The 18,568-nt window shown below is 42.6% G+C and overlaps 1 protein-coding gene across 1 annotated transcript in view; it reads left to right on the top strand.

Moving 5' to 3' along the window:
* The window catches only part of hmcn1 (hemicentin 1), an 86,095-nt gene that overhangs the window by 58,687 nt on the left and 8,840 nt on the right, over positions 1-18,568 (top strand). Inside the window, exons 41-87 of the mRNA XM_076088660.1 lie at positions 822-997; positions 1,243-1,339; positions 1,703-1,825; positions 1,968-2,123; positions 2,642-2,923; positions 3,053-3,220; positions 4,062-4,175; positions 4,434-4,520; positions 4,658-4,849; positions 4,961-5,134; positions 5,229-5,342; positions 5,633-5,778; positions 5,867-6,017; positions 6,305-6,502; positions 6,596-6,709; positions 6,817-7,004; positions 7,322-7,418; positions 7,601-7,765; positions 7,889-8,002; positions 8,101-8,303; positions 8,830-8,911; positions 9,037-9,168; positions 9,419-9,568; positions 9,752-9,911; positions 10,046-10,170; positions 10,278-10,461; positions 10,832-10,929; positions 11,037-11,315; positions 11,413-11,609; positions 11,911-11,992; positions 12,226-12,362; positions 12,448-12,589; positions 12,770-12,914; positions 13,144-13,271; positions 13,388-13,544; positions 13,762-13,883; positions 14,026-14,190; positions 14,487-14,594; positions 14,879-15,016; positions 15,097-15,231; positions 15,619-15,888; positions 16,310-16,500; positions 16,692-16,905; positions 17,064-17,198; positions 17,558-17,748; positions 17,967-18,048; positions 18,274-18,543. Of these exons, the coding sequence (XP_075944775.1) occupies positions 822-997; positions 1,243-1,339; positions 1,703-1,825; positions 1,968-2,123; positions 2,642-2,923; positions 3,053-3,220; positions 4,062-4,175; positions 4,434-4,520; positions 4,658-4,849; positions 4,961-5,134; positions 5,229-5,342; positions 5,633-5,778; positions 5,867-6,017; positions 6,305-6,502; positions 6,596-6,709; positions 6,817-7,004; positions 7,322-7,418; positions 7,601-7,765; positions 7,889-8,002; positions 8,101-8,303; positions 8,830-8,911; positions 9,037-9,168; positions 9,419-9,568; positions 9,752-9,911; positions 10,046-10,170; positions 10,278-10,461; positions 10,832-10,929; positions 11,037-11,315; positions 11,413-11,609; positions 11,911-11,992; positions 12,226-12,362; positions 12,448-12,589; positions 12,770-12,914; positions 13,144-13,271; positions 13,388-13,544; positions 13,762-13,883; positions 14,026-14,190; positions 14,487-14,594; positions 14,879-15,016; positions 15,097-15,231; positions 15,619-15,888; positions 16,310-16,500; positions 16,692-16,905; positions 17,064-17,198; positions 17,558-17,748; positions 17,967-18,048; positions 18,274-18,543 (7,278 nt within the window). The remainder of the gene's footprint in view (positions 1-821; positions 998-1,242; positions 1,340-1,702; positions 1,826-1,967; positions 2,124-2,641; positions 2,924-3,052; positions 3,221-4,061; positions 4,176-4,433; positions 4,521-4,657; positions 4,850-4,960; positions 5,135-5,228; positions 5,343-5,632; positions 5,779-5,866; positions 6,018-6,304; positions 6,503-6,595; positions 6,710-6,816; positions 7,005-7,321; positions 7,419-7,600; positions 7,766-7,888; positions 8,003-8,100; positions 8,304-8,829; positions 8,912-9,036; positions 9,169-9,418; positions 9,569-9,751; positions 9,912-10,045; positions 10,171-10,277; positions 10,462-10,831; positions 10,930-11,036; positions 11,316-11,412; positions 11,610-11,910; positions 11,993-12,225; positions 12,363-12,447; positions 12,590-12,769; positions 12,915-13,143; positions 13,272-13,387; positions 13,545-13,761; positions 13,884-14,025; positions 14,191-14,486; positions 14,595-14,878; positions 15,017-15,096; positions 15,232-15,618; positions 15,889-16,309; positions 16,501-16,691; positions 16,906-17,063; positions 17,199-17,557; positions 17,749-17,966; positions 18,049-18,273; positions 18,544-18,568) is intronic.

Genomic DNA, 18,568 nt, shown 5'->3' with positions numbered 1-18,568 from the left:
GGTAATTGCTACCATTCTTCTGCAGCTTCCTGTGTCTGGCCTGGGCTGAGCTGAGGGTCTGTTTCTGTCTTTCCCCAATGACCATAATGTAGGGGAAATTGGCGAGCAGCCTTTTTTTAGATCAGGACAGATTCACCCAAAAAGGGGGGGACTGTCCTGTCTCATGAAGTACTGACATTCAGAAGCTTAGATTAATAAAATTGCCACTTGACGCAGATGTTATATTTAAGGAACCCAGTCTGCTGTTAGAATAGAGACATTGTCATACTAAGCTGTTGCAGAAAGTTGTCAATTAACTTCATTTTCCACCGTTTGCCTCGTTGCTCAGATTACGGTCCCAGAAATGTTGTAGGAAATCTAGTTAACAGGTCTCAGCCGCCCATTGATTGTGATGATACCTAGATAATCACAGGGGAACAGAAACATTCTTGTGGGAATTCTCCTGAGTTGTTATATATCTCAGTGCATGTTAACAATTTCCTTGGAGATTAGGTTTCATGAACTTCTTGGAAATGAAGCTACTCTCAACAGGTTTGATGATGCTGCCATAACCCAAGATAGAATTAGTACTTAAAGAGCACCAGATGCCCAACTTAACCGAGCCTGTGCATCTCAGGAAGCAATTATTCAGTTGTGCTTATGAGGTAATATGAAGAGCTTACAGCATTTAGCATGGCCAAGTGGGCTGACTTTCAAGAAACGCAAAAGAGCATCTGAATAGTGTGTATGCGTACCTCATTTATGGTCTCATTTTGTATCCATGATACTCTGTAATCTGTCAGAAAAATGTTTTCAGTAGCTTGCTTTCATGTCTGCCACAGTGCCACCAAACATTAAAGGGGAGGAGGTGAATGCCACGGTGATGTTCGGTCGTCCAGTGGAGCTGCACTGCCAGAGCGATGCAATCCCTCCACCCACCCTTTCTTGGCGCAAAGATGGCCGCCCACTCTTCAGGAAGCCTGGTCTGACAGTCTCAGCGGATGGGAGTGTGCTCAAGGTACAGCCAGAGTTAGAAATTATAAAACAGTGATAATTAGTAATTGTAAGGAGTGTTTTGAATCAAGTTGAAGTACAAAGTTTGGTGTGGGTGCTGTGGTTCCTCCTTATCAAAACAGTTGTACTTTTAATATTCACCTCTTTTTTTTTACTAAATAAATATCTAGTTTATTGGCTTAATAATTCAGAGTTTTTCAGTATATTGTGACCATATCTCATGATTTGTCTGTATATCTTATTTGTTAGGTCGATAGTGCCCAGGTGCAGGATTCAGGCAGGTATTCCTGTGAAGCCACTAATGTTGCCGGCAAAACAGAGAAGAACTATAACCTCAATGTCTGGGGTGAGTTTAACTTCATTTTTGGCTCTATTTGTTTGTTATTCTGCTGAACCCACTCTTGATGAAAGACTGCATGAGCCTGTTACCATATCTAACTGTGTTTGAACTGACCTGAAGCCAGTTTTTGATGACTGTGGCAATGGTTTTGGATAGTTTGGGCTTTAGTTATACATACACTGTTTTATGTTGAGTTTTAATGGTTGGTGTGCTATTATATTGATATGTTTTTATATAGAAATTGTTGTAATTGTTAACATTCTCTTTGGGTACCTTTTTACATTTTTCACCCTTTTAACCTGAAATGCACCAGCATGTAGCTTGAATAAGATGTGAGCGCCTCCTTTAGGTGTCTTGTTCTTATTACAGTTTCTCCCAGTATCCGCGGCTCAGAGGAGGCGTCTCCTCTGACTGTGATTGAAGGAAGTCTCATCACTCTGGTGTGTGAGTCCAGTGGCATACCACCCCCCAGCCTTATCTGGAGAAAGGACGGTGAGTGTATCTTAGTTTGTAGATACACAACGTGACGACAAGAGAAAAAAGGAATATACTATGGACATTGGGTGATGCACTGATCTCATGTGGGTTGCATGTTTGAACACTATACCTAAACTGTATTTTGTGTTCATCCCAGGTTCTGAGCTCAAATCAGACCAACGGCTCAGGGTTTTGTCAGGAGGTCGCCAGCTGCAGATCTCCAGCGCTGAGAGGACAGATACAGCCTCCTACACCTGCACAGCCTCCAGCACAGCCGGCACCACTTCCAAGGAGTACAGCCTGCAGGTTTATGGTACGTGTGTGCCAAAAAAAGTACAAATTTATTGTAAGAGCCAGAAGCTTATATATTAGTTAATTGGAATTTCCGGAATATTAACCATTTAATTTCTGAATTATGCTCATTGTGCGGGAACTAAAGATGTGTAAAACATATTGAAAAGCATTTATGTTAATGATTGACACTCCCTTTTTTCTCGATTTAATGACGTCATGATGGCAGCCGGTGCAAAACCCGAAGAGCTGCATTAGACACGGGAGCATATAGTTTTTCTACTGTGTGACAGTATATATTATTTGTGTATTTAGTTAACGCTTTGTTGCGTAAAATAAAGCCAAAACGAAAAGAATCAAACGATCTCCTGTCATTCGCGTAAGGAAATGAAGTCACTGAGTCTGCAGCTCATTTGCGGCTTAATAACGAACAACACCGACGGAACGCCGCTACATTTATGAATACATGTTTGTATCATGCAGCAAAAAAGATATCGATATAGAGCATGTGCACCAACTCACTTGCTTCTTTCACTTCAGTCCGCCCTTCTATTAGACGCAGCGAGGGCAAAACCGATGATGTTGCTGTGACAAAAGGAGGTGATGTGACCCTACAATGTGCTGCAGAGGGCGTGCCACGACCAGCCGTCACATGGCTGAAAGATGGACGGCCTATCACAGGCCAGCACGGTGCAATGATCCAGAACGAGGGGAGGCTGCTGCAGATTAAAGATGCTAAGGTGTCAGACACAGGACGCTACACCTGTATCGCTGTTAATGTGGCAGGACAGGCTGACAGCAAGCATGACATCAGTGTTCATGGTATGAAGCTGTTTTCTTTTTTTTTTGCTTTAATCTTTTTTTGTTCCTAAGTTTGGGGAATTATAACCCATTTAAATGAATTGACTTTTCTTTCTGTCTTTTTGTCTCATTCCCTCTCCTCTTGTTCAGTCCCACCTAGTATAATCGGTCAGGTGCAGTTGCCGGAAAATGTGAGTGTTGTAGTGAAGAACCCAGTTGTTCTGAGCTGCGAGGCTTCTGGCATCCCTCTTCCTGCCATCACGTGGCTGAAGGATGGTCGGCCAATCAAAGCTACCAGCTCAGTGCGCGTCCTCTCGGGTGAGTTACAGTCTGACTTTCTGGGCTTTGAAATTGTTTTTCAAGCTTCTTACCCCCCCCTGTGTTGGATGTCATGTTGGATGTCTTCAAACGTCTATAAAATTCCTTCTTGGTTTAGTGTCCCATCCATGAAGGAACAGACTCGAGGAAAGCAAGCCAACCCACAATATGAATGATGGTTTAAATTTAAGAGTAAAACTCAAACTATTTTGCTACCCAGCTGGGTTTCAATGGCCAAGCAGTTGCAATACATTACCAGTAATAGATGTAATAGGCTTATTGCAACTGGGGCCAAACTCAACAGACAGAGAATTGGGAAAGAAGACAAACTGTAGCAATTACTTTGAATTGTGTTTTTAAACATTTAACCAGATGTATTGGGTTTTTCCAAATTAAACTGTGGCCCCTTAACTTAAGCAAACTACCGAGATGTGCATAACTAGAAGTAACATGCATCTGCCAAGTTGATCCATTGGATGCCATTGTTTGGATTGTTAAGCCGTAGAAAGTAGAATTTACCTTGTGTCAATGTTTGTCACAGGAGATTCTCATGAACCCTGTTCAGTTGTGTTTAAAGACAGATGCAATTCGTCTTGAATCTCATTATACTGGTTTGTAAATGTTTTAACAGCTGTGAGCCTCAGAGTCTAAATTATTTTTGGTAATTGATCCCAGTTTTCTAGGAGGGGTGATTCACTTTCAACGGGCTTAAATGTTGTTTACACATCCACAGGGTGTTTGTCTTTTGTGGAAAAGGGGCAGGTTTATGCTGACACAGCCTTTGAAAACATTCCATGATGACAATAGATACATGTTAGTAATTGGCCTGTTAAATCTCTAGGGGGCCGGAGCCTGCGTCTAATGCATGCTGCAGCAGAGGATGCTGGGAGGTACACCTGCATTGTGTCTAACAGCGCTGGAGAGGAGAGGAAGAACTTTGACCTCGACATCCTCGGTAATGATATTATATACCTACTTTAGTATTCTGTTTCGACGGCATCATATTAAATAAAAATTTCAACTTCAGTATACAGATTTAAATACCATTTAAAAGTCCATGGGGTGAGAATTGTTTTCGTCTAAAGATCCTTTGATTTCATTTATCATCAATCTGAAGAGATGTGATGAACATGTATCTCTCACTGTGAAAGCCTTTTTAATACATTGGAAGACAGTGAGAACCATGTAATTGATTTTCAGTCTAATCCGACAGTTCCACCAAGCATTGTGGCCGAGGGAACTGTGGTGGATACTAAAGTCAAGGAGAAACACAACATAACGCTCACCTGTGAGGCGTCAGGTAATTGACATCATACAGACATCTCTACGTTGACTTCCAAATCTCATGTTTTGCTGATGAAAATTCTCCTGATCGATCCTTAATGTAGATTATATTAAAGATACATTAATCCCTAACCTGATCTATTAATCTCCCAGGTAACCCTTTACCAGAGATTAAATGGCTGAAAGACGGACAGCTGTTGGTGCCTGACAGACGCCACCAAGTCTTGTCTCACGGACGTTTCCTCCAAATCTCCGGGGCCCAAGTTGCAGACACTGGCAGGTACAGCTGCCTGGCATCTAACAGTGCGGGGCATCGCAACCGCCACTTCAACCTCAATGTCCTGGGTACAAACACAACTCTTTTAAATCATTTCTAGTATGAATCAAACTATTTGAGATTAAATCATGTCTTTGATTTGATTGTTCTGCGCTTCCCTCCTTTTTTTTTTTTGCCAGTTTCTCCCACCATTGCTGGGTCAGGTCCTGACGGTTCTGCAGAGGAGGTGACAGTAACTCTGAGCAACCCCACCTCTCTGGTGTGTGAAGTCCAATCCTACCCTCCTGCTCTCATCACCTGGCTCAAGGACGGCACTCCCTTTGAGTCCAGTCGCCACATCCGAGTCCTTCCAGGTTTGAGATCACACGTACATTACGCTAGAGTCGAACTAAATAGAATACAGTAGTGTGGTGCATCTTTTGTCATTCGTCACCCATACTTTCACAGGTGGGCGAACCCTGCAGATTATCAATGCTAAAGAAGAGGATGCAGGGAGATATACCTGTGTGGCCACTAATGAGGCTGGAGAGACACTGAAGCACTATGAGGTCAAGGTGTATGGTGAGATTCCGGCATCTTTTTTTACATGTTCTATTTTATTTTACCAGAAAATAAATGAAGAGTACAGTGCAAAGCTTTTCATGTGGAAAATATCAGTTCTTGCACAGCCTATTTCATATGCTTACATGAACATGTAACAAGTAAACTGATAATTATCAGTAATCAAATTCTTTACAATGATTTAACTTGGAAATTGCAACCTGTAAATTCTTGAAGATGGATGAAGGATCATCATACAAACATAGCTATATACATGTGAGTGTAATCTTAAACACGTTTCTTGACTCCAGTTCCCCCTCAGATCAATAAGAATGATATCCCAGGGGAAGGACTGGCCCCCAAAGAGGTCAAGATAAAGGTCAACAGCACACTGACCCTGGAGTGTGCAGCTCAGGCTTTTCCTACACCAGCACTGCAGTGGTACAAGGACGGACAGGTAGACATCTAATTTGATTCCATAGGAGATTATGGGTGAAAATAAAGAAAATAACCTGTAAAAGCCACAACTACTGTTTGTACCACAGATCCTGCGTGCAGATGACCATGTGTCCATAACAGCCAACGGTCGTATTGTTCAGATCAAGCATGCTCAGGTGTCAGACACTGGCCGCTACACCTGCATCGCCACTAATATAGCTGGAGAGGATGAGAAGGACTTTGATGTAAATATACAAGGTGAACTGGGTTGACTGATGCCGATGTATTAACTGAGACTGTTTGTGCATTTCATGGGCTCAGAGTATTCTCATGTGTTTTTATTTTAATACTAAAATAGTATATATCGAAAAGGGAAAACAACTGCAAAAGTCTTGCACAATAAAAACATCTATTTTAATGTCAACATCCTTTTAGATACATGTAGAGCCATTGCCTTGATTATGTTTCCAAACCAAAATTAAGTTTCCAAATTGCTCAAAGAAGGACTTAAACATTTGTACTCTTTCCTTTTTTCCCCTATTCAGTTCCACCTCATTTCAACAGGCCTGGTGGAGTCGGTGATACCACGTCTTCCCCTGGCTTTGGAGGGGATGTTCGAGATGTGATACTCAACAATCCCATCTCTCTATATTGTGAGACCAACGCTGTCCCCCCTCCAACACTCACCTGGTATAAAGATGGACAACTGCTGTCCTCCAATGACAAAATACTGATATTGCCAGGTGAGATAGACAACAAAAAAAACAGAGACAAAAAAAGTTGGAGCAAGACAGAATGAGTTCATACGTACTAACCTCTGACAGTTTTATTCTCAGGTGGGCGAGTCTTACAGATTCCCAGATCCCAGGCTGAAGACTCAGGCAGATACACGTGTGTGGCTGTCAATGAAGCAGGAGAAGACTCCATTCAATATGATGTGAGAGTATTATGTGAGTAAAAACACTTTGTGGTACAAGTATCAGTCAGTTTAACAGAGCTGGGTGAAAGTCTTCTTACATAGATCTGTTTCTCATTGTGTATTTCTGTCCTTCATCAGTGCCCCCGACCATACGGGGAACAAACAGTGATTTGCCTGATGAGGTCACAGTCCTGGTCAACAGAACTACCCAACTGGAGTGCCACGTGGATGGAAACCCCGCCCCCAAGATCACCTGGTTTAAGGACAGCCAGCCAGTCAGCTCAGATGGGCCACATAGGATCCTGACCAATGGGCGAACACTTCAGGTAACAACCAGGAAGCACACGTTCTGTTTCATGCATAGTTCATTTTTGTTCGAAACCATTCCAAGTTAAAGTTACTATATATATATATAATACATAGAAACCCTTGTTCAATGTTATTCAGTACAAAATGAGATTAATGCAATAAATACTTTATTTATGCACAACCTTCTAAGGTCCGGAAAGATCAGCCACACATTTACAACGGGAATATCTGTCCCATTAAATAGAAACGCTCCATCACCTTGATATGGTATATTATATCTTAAAATCTGTGTTCTGACTCGATTCTACATGTCTCCATCTTTCCCAACCATCAGGTGGTGACTGCTCAGGTATCTGACACAGGGCGCTATGTGTGTGCGGCTGACAACGTGGCTGGAAGTGCAGAAAAATCCTTTAACCTTAATGTTCATGGTGAGTCGCATGTGAATCACATTTACATTCTAAATGCTCAATTTGATCAAATTGTGAAAAGATGAGTTGAAGATGCATCTACAATTACTCTCATGTAGAAAGAACTGATTTCACCTGAATACTGTTAAAGACTGCACTCTGAGATAAAAACTACCGTTTGTTTCTCGTATTTTTCCTTTCAGTGCCTCCCACCATTATCGGCCTGAGCCCTGAGACTGTGACTGTGGTGGTGAACAACTTTGTATCTCTCTCTTGTGAAGCTACTGGTTTCCCCCCTCCCACCTTGAGCTGGCTACATGATAGGGGCCCCATTCAGGCCAACACCAATCATGCACTCATCATGCCAGGTGCTTAAAATATCACATTTAAAAGAATGAACATTGAGCAGTGAGTGACAACTGAAGCCATTTTGCATTGAAAAAAATAACAGTAGGTTCTGAATGTTTATTTGTGTCCATTTGTGCCTTCAGGTGGTCGTACACTACAGATTCTGAAAGCAAAAGTATCTGACGGAGGGAAGTACAGCTGTGTGGCCATTAACGCAGCAGGAGAGGCTTACAAACACATCTACCTCACTGTTTTTGGTCAGTCCACATCCACAATGTGTGCACTGTACACTGAGCGCCTGACTTTACATCATAAACTGACGGTCAATGTTTTCCTCTCTCCTCTGCCTTTCCAGTTCCTCCAAGTATCCGGCACAGTAGTGGGGACTCTCCTGTGGTGGTGAATGTGCTGGTTGGGAAATCAGTAACTCTGGAGTGCGAGTCCAACGCTGTACCTCCTCCCACCATCACCTGGTACAAGAACGGCAGGATGGTGACAGAATCTGCAAACCTGCGCATCCTGGCGGAACGACAGATGCTTGAGATCAAAGGCTTAGAGGTAAGAGATGAATGGATGCAATGCTGTGTCTGTTCTCGTTTTCAACATCTTTCAGCGATTGCATGTCCAGTCAAACAGTATGGCCATTACTGTGATCTGTCTTTTTTTCTTTGTTTTTATTTTGATGAAAGCTTGAGTTTTTGTAGCAGCCACACTTTGACCGAGCTTGACTGAGCGGGCCATGACATAAAGATGATACTGCCCATCAAGTCAGTGGGGCCAGCCACAGCAGTTTAGTCTAAGCAGATACAGTGTAGATATAAGAGCAAGTATCTGCTCTTTGGATTGGAGAGAGTAGGACCTAAAGGCAGCTTAAATGTGCTGTTAAGTCAGGGCCTGAGGATGTCATGGGACCCAACCTGATACCCATTGCAGGGCCTGATGATGGGTTAAAAACATTCATTTGACATGAATGCTTCACTTCCACAAGAGTTCTTACCGAGCTTCTGGCACATTTTACTTTGAATTGATAACTGACTATTATTTTTGTTGTTTATCTTCCTTTTATGTCTGCTCTGTTCTTCAGGTGTCTGATACTGGACAATATGTTTGCAAGGCCAGCAATGTTGCTGGACAAGTGGACAAGAACTTCCACTTAAATATTTATGGTAGCTCATGATATATTTATTTATTCAAAAATCTGTAAGAACTTCATAAAAACACACATTGAATTTTCAAACGATGCTTAACACTTACAATATAGTATTAAAGAAACGTCTCCCTCCCTCTTCAGTACCTCCCAGTATTGACGGGCCAGCAGAGGAGAGTGTTGTGGAAACCATCAGTAACCCAGTCACCTTTGCCTGTGATGCTACTGGAATCCCTCCTCCAAGCCTTGCTTGGTTGAAGAATGGACGACGCATAGGTACGCCTTCGTTAAGTTTACATTTTTTTGTGAATCACACAACCCCCCCCCCCCCCCCCCCCCCCCCCCCACCAAAAAAATGTAGTTTGTTAATGTCGTCCATTATTAAGCTGTATCTTACATTTAAATTAAATGACCTGTTTCTCTACAAGTTTACACAGAAAAAAACACGAGTAAGGGTGGATGAGGGGAAAGGGCTAACGTTAGATAACTAGGTTCTCATTGTAATTTCATTGATATGATTCTTTAGAGTATTCAGAGTCTCTGGAGATGCACATCTTCTCAGGAGGAAGCAAGCTGCAGATTGCACGGTCACAGCTTTCTGACAGCGGCACTTACACGTGTTTGGCCTCCAACGTGGAGGGCAAGGCACAAAAGAGCTACCACCTCACCATACAAGGTACATGCAAAGCCTCAGTCACTATAAATAAGTTCAGAATATTACGACATACTCTTGTCTGGCTTTATGTGTCGACTGTATGCTGTCAAGCTTATATTTTATCATACAGATAAATGTATTTACCATTTCATTTTTTCTCATGGTATTCATAGGATTGTGCTAAGGCCAGTTATTCTCTCTCAGTCCCTCCCAGTATCTCTAGATCAGAGCTGCCCAGTGAAATGGGAGTCCTGCTAAATGAAAGCATCCAGCTGGTCTGTCGAGCCTGGGGAACTCCGACTCCAACCATCCAGTGGTTGAAAGATGGGGAAGTCATCAACAATACGAGGGACGAGGGGCTCAGGTAATGCTTGCCGCAAGAAAATAACAAAATAGAAGGAAATGTATGAGATTTCACAGCAGGCCAATCCAGTGGTAAATGATGTTATAATGATAAAGGTGGTGTTACTGCTGATGCGATGCTGCCTTTGTGTGTAGAATCAGTCCGGATGGCAGCACACTCACTGTGACTGGAGCTCACACCACTGATAGTGGCAAGTACACCTGTGTGGCCACCAACACTGCGGGACAGGAAGACAGGATATTCAATCTGAACGTGTATGGTGGGTTAAATTGATTTTACTACTTGTATTGTCCAGTACAGACAGTCTGAGTCACTTGTCTTGTTTATTTTAATGTGACTGACTTTGCTTCACATTTACTTTTTCAGTGCCTCCTCTGATAGACGGCAACAGTGAGACAGTTGAGCAGTTGACCACGGTTTTGGACAGTTCTATCAACATTGAGTGTGTTGCTGCAGGCTCTCCACCGCCCCAGCTCCACTGGCTGAGAAATGGCTTGCCTCTGCCAGTGTCCTCCCACATACGGCTTCTTTCTGCTGGACAGGTGCTCCGGTAGGTCAGTGGACAGGGCTCAATAAGAGTTTGTAGCACATGGTGCTGCATTAACAACAACATCTTGTGCATTGTATGTGCACATAAATTGAAATTATTGCAAAGCAGTGTGTTATATTAGGGTAAGACTAAGGTATTGGTGCAATTGGTATCTGTTAAAATTGCAAAGAAATCTTATGTGTTCACTTGCGCAATTATGTTTTTCATGAATTAATTATTTTTTTAAAAACCTGCTGTATCCTGCAGGTTTTCCTACTGTTAATTCGGTATAGAAATTCACCCTTCATAAAAGAAAAAAAAATAGTTTGTTGGTTATTTTACACCTTTAGTGAGAGTTCAAATGTAACAAGATACTTTTTGTATCTGTCAGTATTACACGAAGTCAGGTGTCCGACAGTGGCACCTATACCTGCATCGCGTCAAACAGAGCAGGAGTGGACAACAGACATTATAACCTACAGGTGCATGGTGAGTCTGAAAACATTCCTTGCTTGTAAAATCTGAGAGCCACATCACAAAAGCAAACTGTTCAGCAATAAATGGTAATGAACTGTATCTTTTATTGTTTTCCTCAGTCCCTCCTGGCCTGGACGGAGCAGGGAGCACAGAGGATGTGACTGTAGTCAGAGGAAACTTGGCTTCTCTGCTGTGTGTCGCTGATGGGACCCCGACCCCTTCTTTGTCCTGGCTCAAAGACGGGGTAACTCTGATTCCTGACCCCCACCTCAATTTTCTCAATCTGAATACCACTGTGCAAATCATCCAGGCCCAGGTCAATGATACAGGACGCTACACTTGTGTAGCTAACAATACCGCTGGCCAAGCTAGTCGCCACTTCAGCTTGAAAGTTCTGGGTGAGTAAAAGCACATTTAAGCTCTTATTCTCCAGCTTCAGCTGCGATTCATGGATAAGAAAATAAATAATCGTTTGGTTTATGTTTTCATTTTCAGACCCTCCCCACATCAAGGGCTCTGGTGTACCAGCAGAAGTATCTGTCGTGGTTAATAATGTGCTGGAGTTTCAGTGTGAGGCCTCGGGTATCCCGACACCCTCTTTGACCTGGCTGAAGGATGGACGCCCACTCCCGCAGACGGACAGTCTACGCCTCCTCCGGGGAGGAGAGGTGCTCCGTGTGGCCTCGGCTCAGGTAAGTGCCATGGGACTGGTACATATTCAATTTTAATTGAATCTCTTTCTCTTATCTATAAAAAAAATTATAAACATACTTTTATCAAATACTGTATATGATAATATAAGTCCTGCAATTTCGGGCTATAGCCTACAATTTCAAAGTTATTTTCATATTCATATTCCAGTCTCAAGTCTCTTCATAATCATTGGCATCCTCACTGGCGACAAAGTTTTTCTTTCATCCATTATAACTTAGCTGTTTGTTAATTCATATAGAAATAGAACAGTCTGTCACACTGTTTTTCTCTTGTACTCAGTTGGAGGACACAGGCAGATACAGCTGCTTAGCCAACAGTCCGGCAGGCGATGATGACAAGGAGTTCCTCGTTCGAGTGCATGGTGGGTAACACAGATGTGTAATACACATTGCTGTTAGCGCTGTACATAACATTGTTGAAACAATCTCTGACTCAAAGGTAATTAACGTATAGTACAAAAAGGGACGATTCAGTCAATCTGTACATAGGTAATAAATATATTTTACTGTCATGCCTGTAATAAATACATAATACGATGACATGAGATTGGGCTATGAAATCCATGTCAGTCTCTTTGTGTTGTTGCTGTAACAGTTCCCCCTAACATTGCTGGGGAGAGCACACCTCAGGACGTGTCAGTGCTGCAGAACAGACAGGTGACTCTGGAGTGCAAGTCAGATGCTGTTCCACCTCCAACTCTGACCTGGCTCAAAGATGGCCAGCCATTGCAGGTCAGAAATGAAACAAACAAACAACTATCCACACAATGCAATTAATTCTCATGAAACGTGTTCACAAATTACTATCTTTGTGTAGGCCTCTGCCCGTGTGCGTATTGTGTCTGGTGGCCGCTACTTACAGATCAACATGGCTGAGCTCAGCGACACAGCTCAGTATACCTGTGTGGCCAGCAACATTGCTGGCAAGACCACGCGGCAGTTTAACCTGGCTGTAAATGGTACAGTAACATCATTTATCCACAACTAACGTGCATATAGATATACTGTATATCCTTTCTTATAGAGCTGAAAAGGAGAATTTTTTTTCTCTTTACAACTCTTTCTGTAATTACAGAGCAAAACTCAATGCCCAGCTACAAATGAGTAAACAAATATTAATCTGTCACCTGTTCCTTCAGTGGCCCCAACTATCAAGGAAGGCTCACTGACAGTGTCAGTGCACATAAACAAGCCAGCAGTGCTTGAGTGTATCGTAAGTGGAGTGCCACCGCCTCGTGTCACATGGAGAAAACATGGTGCCATATTGGCAGGAAACAACGCCAGGTAAAGCCACATGTTATGCAACAATGATGCCTTTTTGCAGATTCTATCGCAAATTAGTACTATTTTCATCATAAAACAATTGCATTTGTAGTTCTATTTGATATTATGTATTAGTGTTTTCCAAGTTCCACAATCTAAAAAACATATATTATTATGATGTTGTAGCACAACTCAGTTATTGGCATTTCCTCTGTGCTGTACCTTATCCAGTTTGTACAAATGTGCGCAGGTACACATTTGCAGAGGATGGGTCATTACACGTCCACTCTGCTCAGGTGACCGACACTGGACGCTACCTGTGTATGGCAACAAACCAGGCTGGGACACAACGCAAGAGAGTGGATCTGCAAGTATATGGTGGGTGGTAAATATGTGCATACAAAAACAAAACACATGAATACCTTCAAACTGTCTCAATCACCCACAAAGACAGTCGCCCAGTAATCGTGTGATCGTCGGTTCTTATCTTTCAGTCCCTCCTTCCATCGCTGACAGCCGCACCAATGTGACGGTTACAGTCAACATTCAGACCACGCTGTCCTGCGAGGCCACCGGTATACCCAAACCCACCGTCAGCTGGATGAAAAACGGGCGGGCCATCAATACTGACCAGAACCAGAATTTGTACAGGTTGATCCAGGTTTTCTCCCTCTCCAGTTTCTGATTCAATAGTTAAGACTGACAAATACAAAACTGGAACATTTTATAATTTCTCATCTTAGAGGACATTAATAGCTTTATTGCTTAAGCGTTTCCTTGTAAGATTCCCTGTTTAAAATATATGTATATATATTGTTCAGTTTTCCATCTTTTTATAGAGCGCCTACGTCTATTTTATTGTTTCCAGATTACTATCATCAGGCTCCCTGGTAGTTATAGCACCAACAGTGGAGGACACAGCAGCGTATGAATGTGTGGTCTCTAATGAAGCAGGGGAAGACTCCAGATCCATCAACCTCACTGTCCACGGTGAGTAACACAGCGTTTGTTGAGAAATTGTTCATTATTATTACAGCATGTTCATTGTTATTATATCATGATTTGATTGAATTTATATTTCTGTTGTAAATATTCTTTAACATTTAATTTGTTTTAATTTATGTCCGTCTAGTTCCTCCGTCTATAGCAGATGAACCCACAGAGCTCGTTGTAACCAGACTGTCCCCAGTGGTCATCGCCTGCACTGCCTCTGGCGTCCCGGTGCCCACACTCCACTGGACTAAAGATGGCATGAAGCTTACCAAAGAGGGACAGGGCTACAGCATCCTGCCTACAGGTCAGAATCAGGATTAATGTAAATAGTACGCAAATTTTATTTGGTATGATTTTACAAAGTGACACCAAAATACTTAAATTGCTAGCAAAATACGTTAATCACCAACTCTTTTATGAGAATTAGTAATGCTATTGTATTCAGTTAATTCTTCCACTGGTCTTGCTATATTCGAAGAAAAGCTACCACTGTGAGTCATCTAATACACCATTAGAGGTTTTACCAAGTGATAACTGTGTCAGGTTACTTTATTAGCTTCTTCAATTTTGTTGAATTGGTGTGTTATGATCTGTGCTCAGGTCCAGTAGAGATCCCCTCAGCTCAGCTCAGTCATGCAGGACGCTACTCCTGCACGGCCAAGAATGCTGCCGGCTCCACCCACCGCCACGTGCAGCTCACAGTGCAGGGTAAGAACATCCTGAGGACCAATATACCAAGAGACTCCCTGCTGGAGACGAGCAAAAAATAATCATGGTTCTGAACTTAACTGCTTTCCATATCATCGTTTTGAAATATAATTAAATTTCGCTTGATGATGATTTCATTACTGATATATGTTCAGTGATGACATTTTTTTTAATAGAGGACTTTAACTGCTATATGACTCTTGCATGCTTTTACTGTACCACTTTATTCTTTGTTTTTCTTGAGATCTTTCTGAGCATCACTCTTTTCCCATCCCTCTCCTCAGAACTCCCAGTAATCCAGTCTCATCCCTCCACCCTGGATGTGATCCTGAATAACCCCATCACTCTGCCCTGCAGGGCCACAGGCTCGCCCAGGCCCACCATCACCTGGCAGAAGGAGGGCATCAATATACCCACCACGGGTAATTAATGTCTCTCTGTGTGTGTGTGTCAGTCATCATAAGTAATCAGGCATAACAGCATGTCTCTTGCTTCATGCCAGGTGGAAGTTTCACCGTGCTGCCTAATGGTGGTCTCCAGATTAATAAGGCCTCTGTGTCGGACTCTGGGACATACATATGTGTGGCTCAAAACCCTGCAGGGACTGCGCTGGGCAAGACCAAACTCAGAGTACAAGGTAAGGCACTCACTCAAGTACAAGTAACTAGATTAACATTCATATTATGTAGTATTCATTAGTTGCGTACAGGGATGTAAGAAGAACACCTTACAATCATGTGTTCTGAGACAATAGCGCCGTTGCATTAAATACTACTTTTGAAAAGAAAGGTTTAATTTTCAGCTGCAACGTCAAACTTATTTAAAAACATTCTCGCAGAGCTGACTGTCTTAATTAATTTATATTCCATTTATCCTGATACTGTAGGTAACATTCATGAGTCTTCAATTCCAACCTGCAGCCCCTCACCAAAATTCATATTCATCAGCCTAGTTGCGTTTTTGTTTATTTCCTAATTACGTCAATAAATATTCGAAATATTTTTCCATTTGCTGTGTCCTGCAGTCCCTCCAGTAATCAGCTCAGTGACTCAAAGGTATCTGTCACCTGTGGACTCCTCTGTGACGCTACACTGCCAAGCTGACGGCTCGCCTCCCCCTTCTGTCACATGGCATAAAGACGGGCAGCCGCTGAGTGAATCTGTGCGCCAGCGGGTGCTCAACTCAGGATCCCTGCAGATCGCCTTCATCCAGCCAAGTGATACTGGACGATACACTTGCACTGCTGCCAATGCAGCCGGCACAGTCAGCCATGAGATGAGCCTCACTGTACAGAGTAAGTTTCAGTTAGTGCAGTATTTCAAACTACATCAATGAACACAGCGCATTATTTTTTGTGGTGTCACACAAACATTATATATTGTGAAACTGATCTAACTGAATGTGATACATTGGTATCTTCAAATATTTTAAAACCACATTTCACATACAATCTTAAGTACCACTTTCCATTGCAAAGATGTAGCTGTAACTACCCATGTACTTATGCTTTAACTGCATTTGTGAGTGTAAGCAAGCAGGAAGAACAAAGCCTTTTTCCATTTTTGGTGTACTGCATTTTCCCATGTGCAATAAAGCAATCCAGTTAATTGCCTCAAAATATAAAATGTAATGTAGAGGGCATTAGTAGCTTTGCATATTTTCTAAAACCTTGACTAGACTGTTTTAAAATGAATGTGATATTGACTTCTTTGCAGTCCCACCTTCCATTCAAGATGGAGAGCAGCAGGTAGCGGTGGTGGAAAACAGTCAAGCTCAGCTGGTGTGTGTGGCAGAGGGGGTCCCTCAGCCCAGCCTGTCCTGGGAGAAGGACGGTAATCCTCTCAGTGAAAGCACAGGGGAGTACACGATCCTGCCCTCTGGAGAGCTGGTAATAGACATCGCTCATGTAAGAAAAACATAAGGAAAACAACAAATGATCTATACATGTTTGTTTATGTCTGTAGATTTCTGGAAAGTGAAAATAGCTCGTGTTAAATTTAGTTTAGGTGGCTCAAGTGGCTTGTCTTGCATCAAAAAGATGCATTTAAAGATTGTTTTCTGCTCCCACTCTCCTCATCTCCCCTCCCTCTGTACCAGCCTGACGACGTAGGCAGTTATACCTGCGTTGCCACAAATGCAGTCGGACAGGACAGTCGGACAACAACCCTGTCTGTACATACTCGCCCTGTCTTCACTGAGCTGCTAGGAGATGTGGCCCTCAACAAGGGAGAGCGCCTCCTGCTGGCTTGTGGAGCCAGTGGCATCCCCCCTCCCAGAATCACATGGGCCTTCAACAACAACATCATCCCAGGTGTATAGCAAGACCCCATTGATTAGGAAAATGTTTTATATCAACGAAAAAATCCATCAGAGCTATGCTCGTTTTATGTAGCTGTGCTGTATGTGATATATTAGAATAAAGACTGTCTTTTTCTTATTGTCTTTTTCTGCCTTTTGTTAATGCTTTAGTTCACTACGACCACATGAACGGCCACAGTGAGCTGGTGATAGAGCGAGTGAACAAAGACGACTCCGGCACCTACAGCTGCGTGGCAGAAAACAGTGTAGGAATCATCAAGTCACTGGGCTTTGTCTATGTCAAAGGTGAAACCACAAATATTAATGTTAATCAATGTGTTTAACAACTATAACCCCCTTTGTAGGCACAAGGCACCCATAAGTGGAGGCTGGTTTATGAACAGATAATGCATGACAATATAGTAAAACACAGCTGTATTAATATAAAATATCATACTATAGAAGAGATTGTTGACAAATATTGTACATTACCACTTAAAAATGTCCCTATAGCTATACATACAACTACATTATATTGTATTAGAAGTATGCTGCTTATAAATGCTAAGTAGAGAGATTTAAAGTAAAGTGCTACCATTTAACTTACAACTCAATCCTAATCAAGTGGTCTTTCCATAATGTCAACTTCTTCCGTCTGTCTCCAGAGCCTCCTATCATCGATGGGGACCTTCACTCCAACTGCATTGAACCTCTGGGTGGTAATGCCATCCTGAACTGTGAGGTTCGGGGAGACCCCCTGCCCACCATCCGATGGAGCAAGAGTGGAATAAACATCCAGATCAGCAACCGCATTCGTCAGCTGGACAACGGCTCTCTGGCCATCTATGGCACTGTGGTAGGAAAACACATTAAACTGAGGTCTCTCATGTGTAATAGTCTGCAAATAAAGTTGATAGAAAGTGAAAGTGCTCTACTGGCTAAGTGGTTTAACATTTCATGTAAACACAATTTCTTTGCTTTCAGACAGTAATTTAAGTATATATATATATACATTTTTTAAAAACACATTTGTGATTATGATAATGAACTGTGCTTTCATTAACTTTAATACAGAGTGAAGATGCAGGCAACTATATGTGTGTGGCAACAAATGATGCTGGAGTGGTGGAAAGGAGTGTTACACTTACCTTGCAGCGTAAGTGTCTATCTTATCTGTGGCTGTCCTATTTAGCGTAGAGTCTTGTAAATTTGTGACATGAATAAAATGCAAAAAAAGGCATTGACATAGTACTTTAGTGATTTTGTATCGCACCTTAAACAGTGACATCGTTTTTTTAGTGCTCCCAAACTGATTTCAATGTGTGAAATCGGTGGAATTCCCCTTTTAAAGGTTAGATCACATAGATCTGCCCTTTTCCAGGTGCGCCGACCATCACAGTGGAGCCAGTGGAGACGGTGGTGGATGCTGGCACCACAGTAGTGCTCAACTGTCAGGCGGAGGGGGAGCCTACCCCCGTGATACAGTGGTCTCACCAGGGGCGACCCCTGCTGGGTAACAACCGCTTCTCCACTTTGCCCAACGGTTCCCTCAGGATCAGCAGTGCCCAGAAGGAGGACACAGCTCAATATGAATGTGTGGCCAGAAACTTGCTGGGATCAGTGCTGGTCAGGGTCACTCTTACTGTGCGAGGTGAGTAGGACATGGTGGGGATTGT

This window comes from Anarhichas minor, unplaced genomic scaffold, assembly GCF_050575085.1.
Source record: "Anarhichas minor isolate MPS153535 unplaced genomic scaffold, ASM5057508v1 ptg000010l, whole genome shotgun sequence".
NCBI classification, from domain to species: domain Eukaryota; kingdom Metazoa; phylum Chordata; class Actinopteri; order Perciformes; family Anarhichadidae; genus Anarhichas; species Anarhichas minor.
Note: the sequence above shows the minus strand (reverse complement) of the source record. Positions and strands in the feature narration are given on the sequence as shown.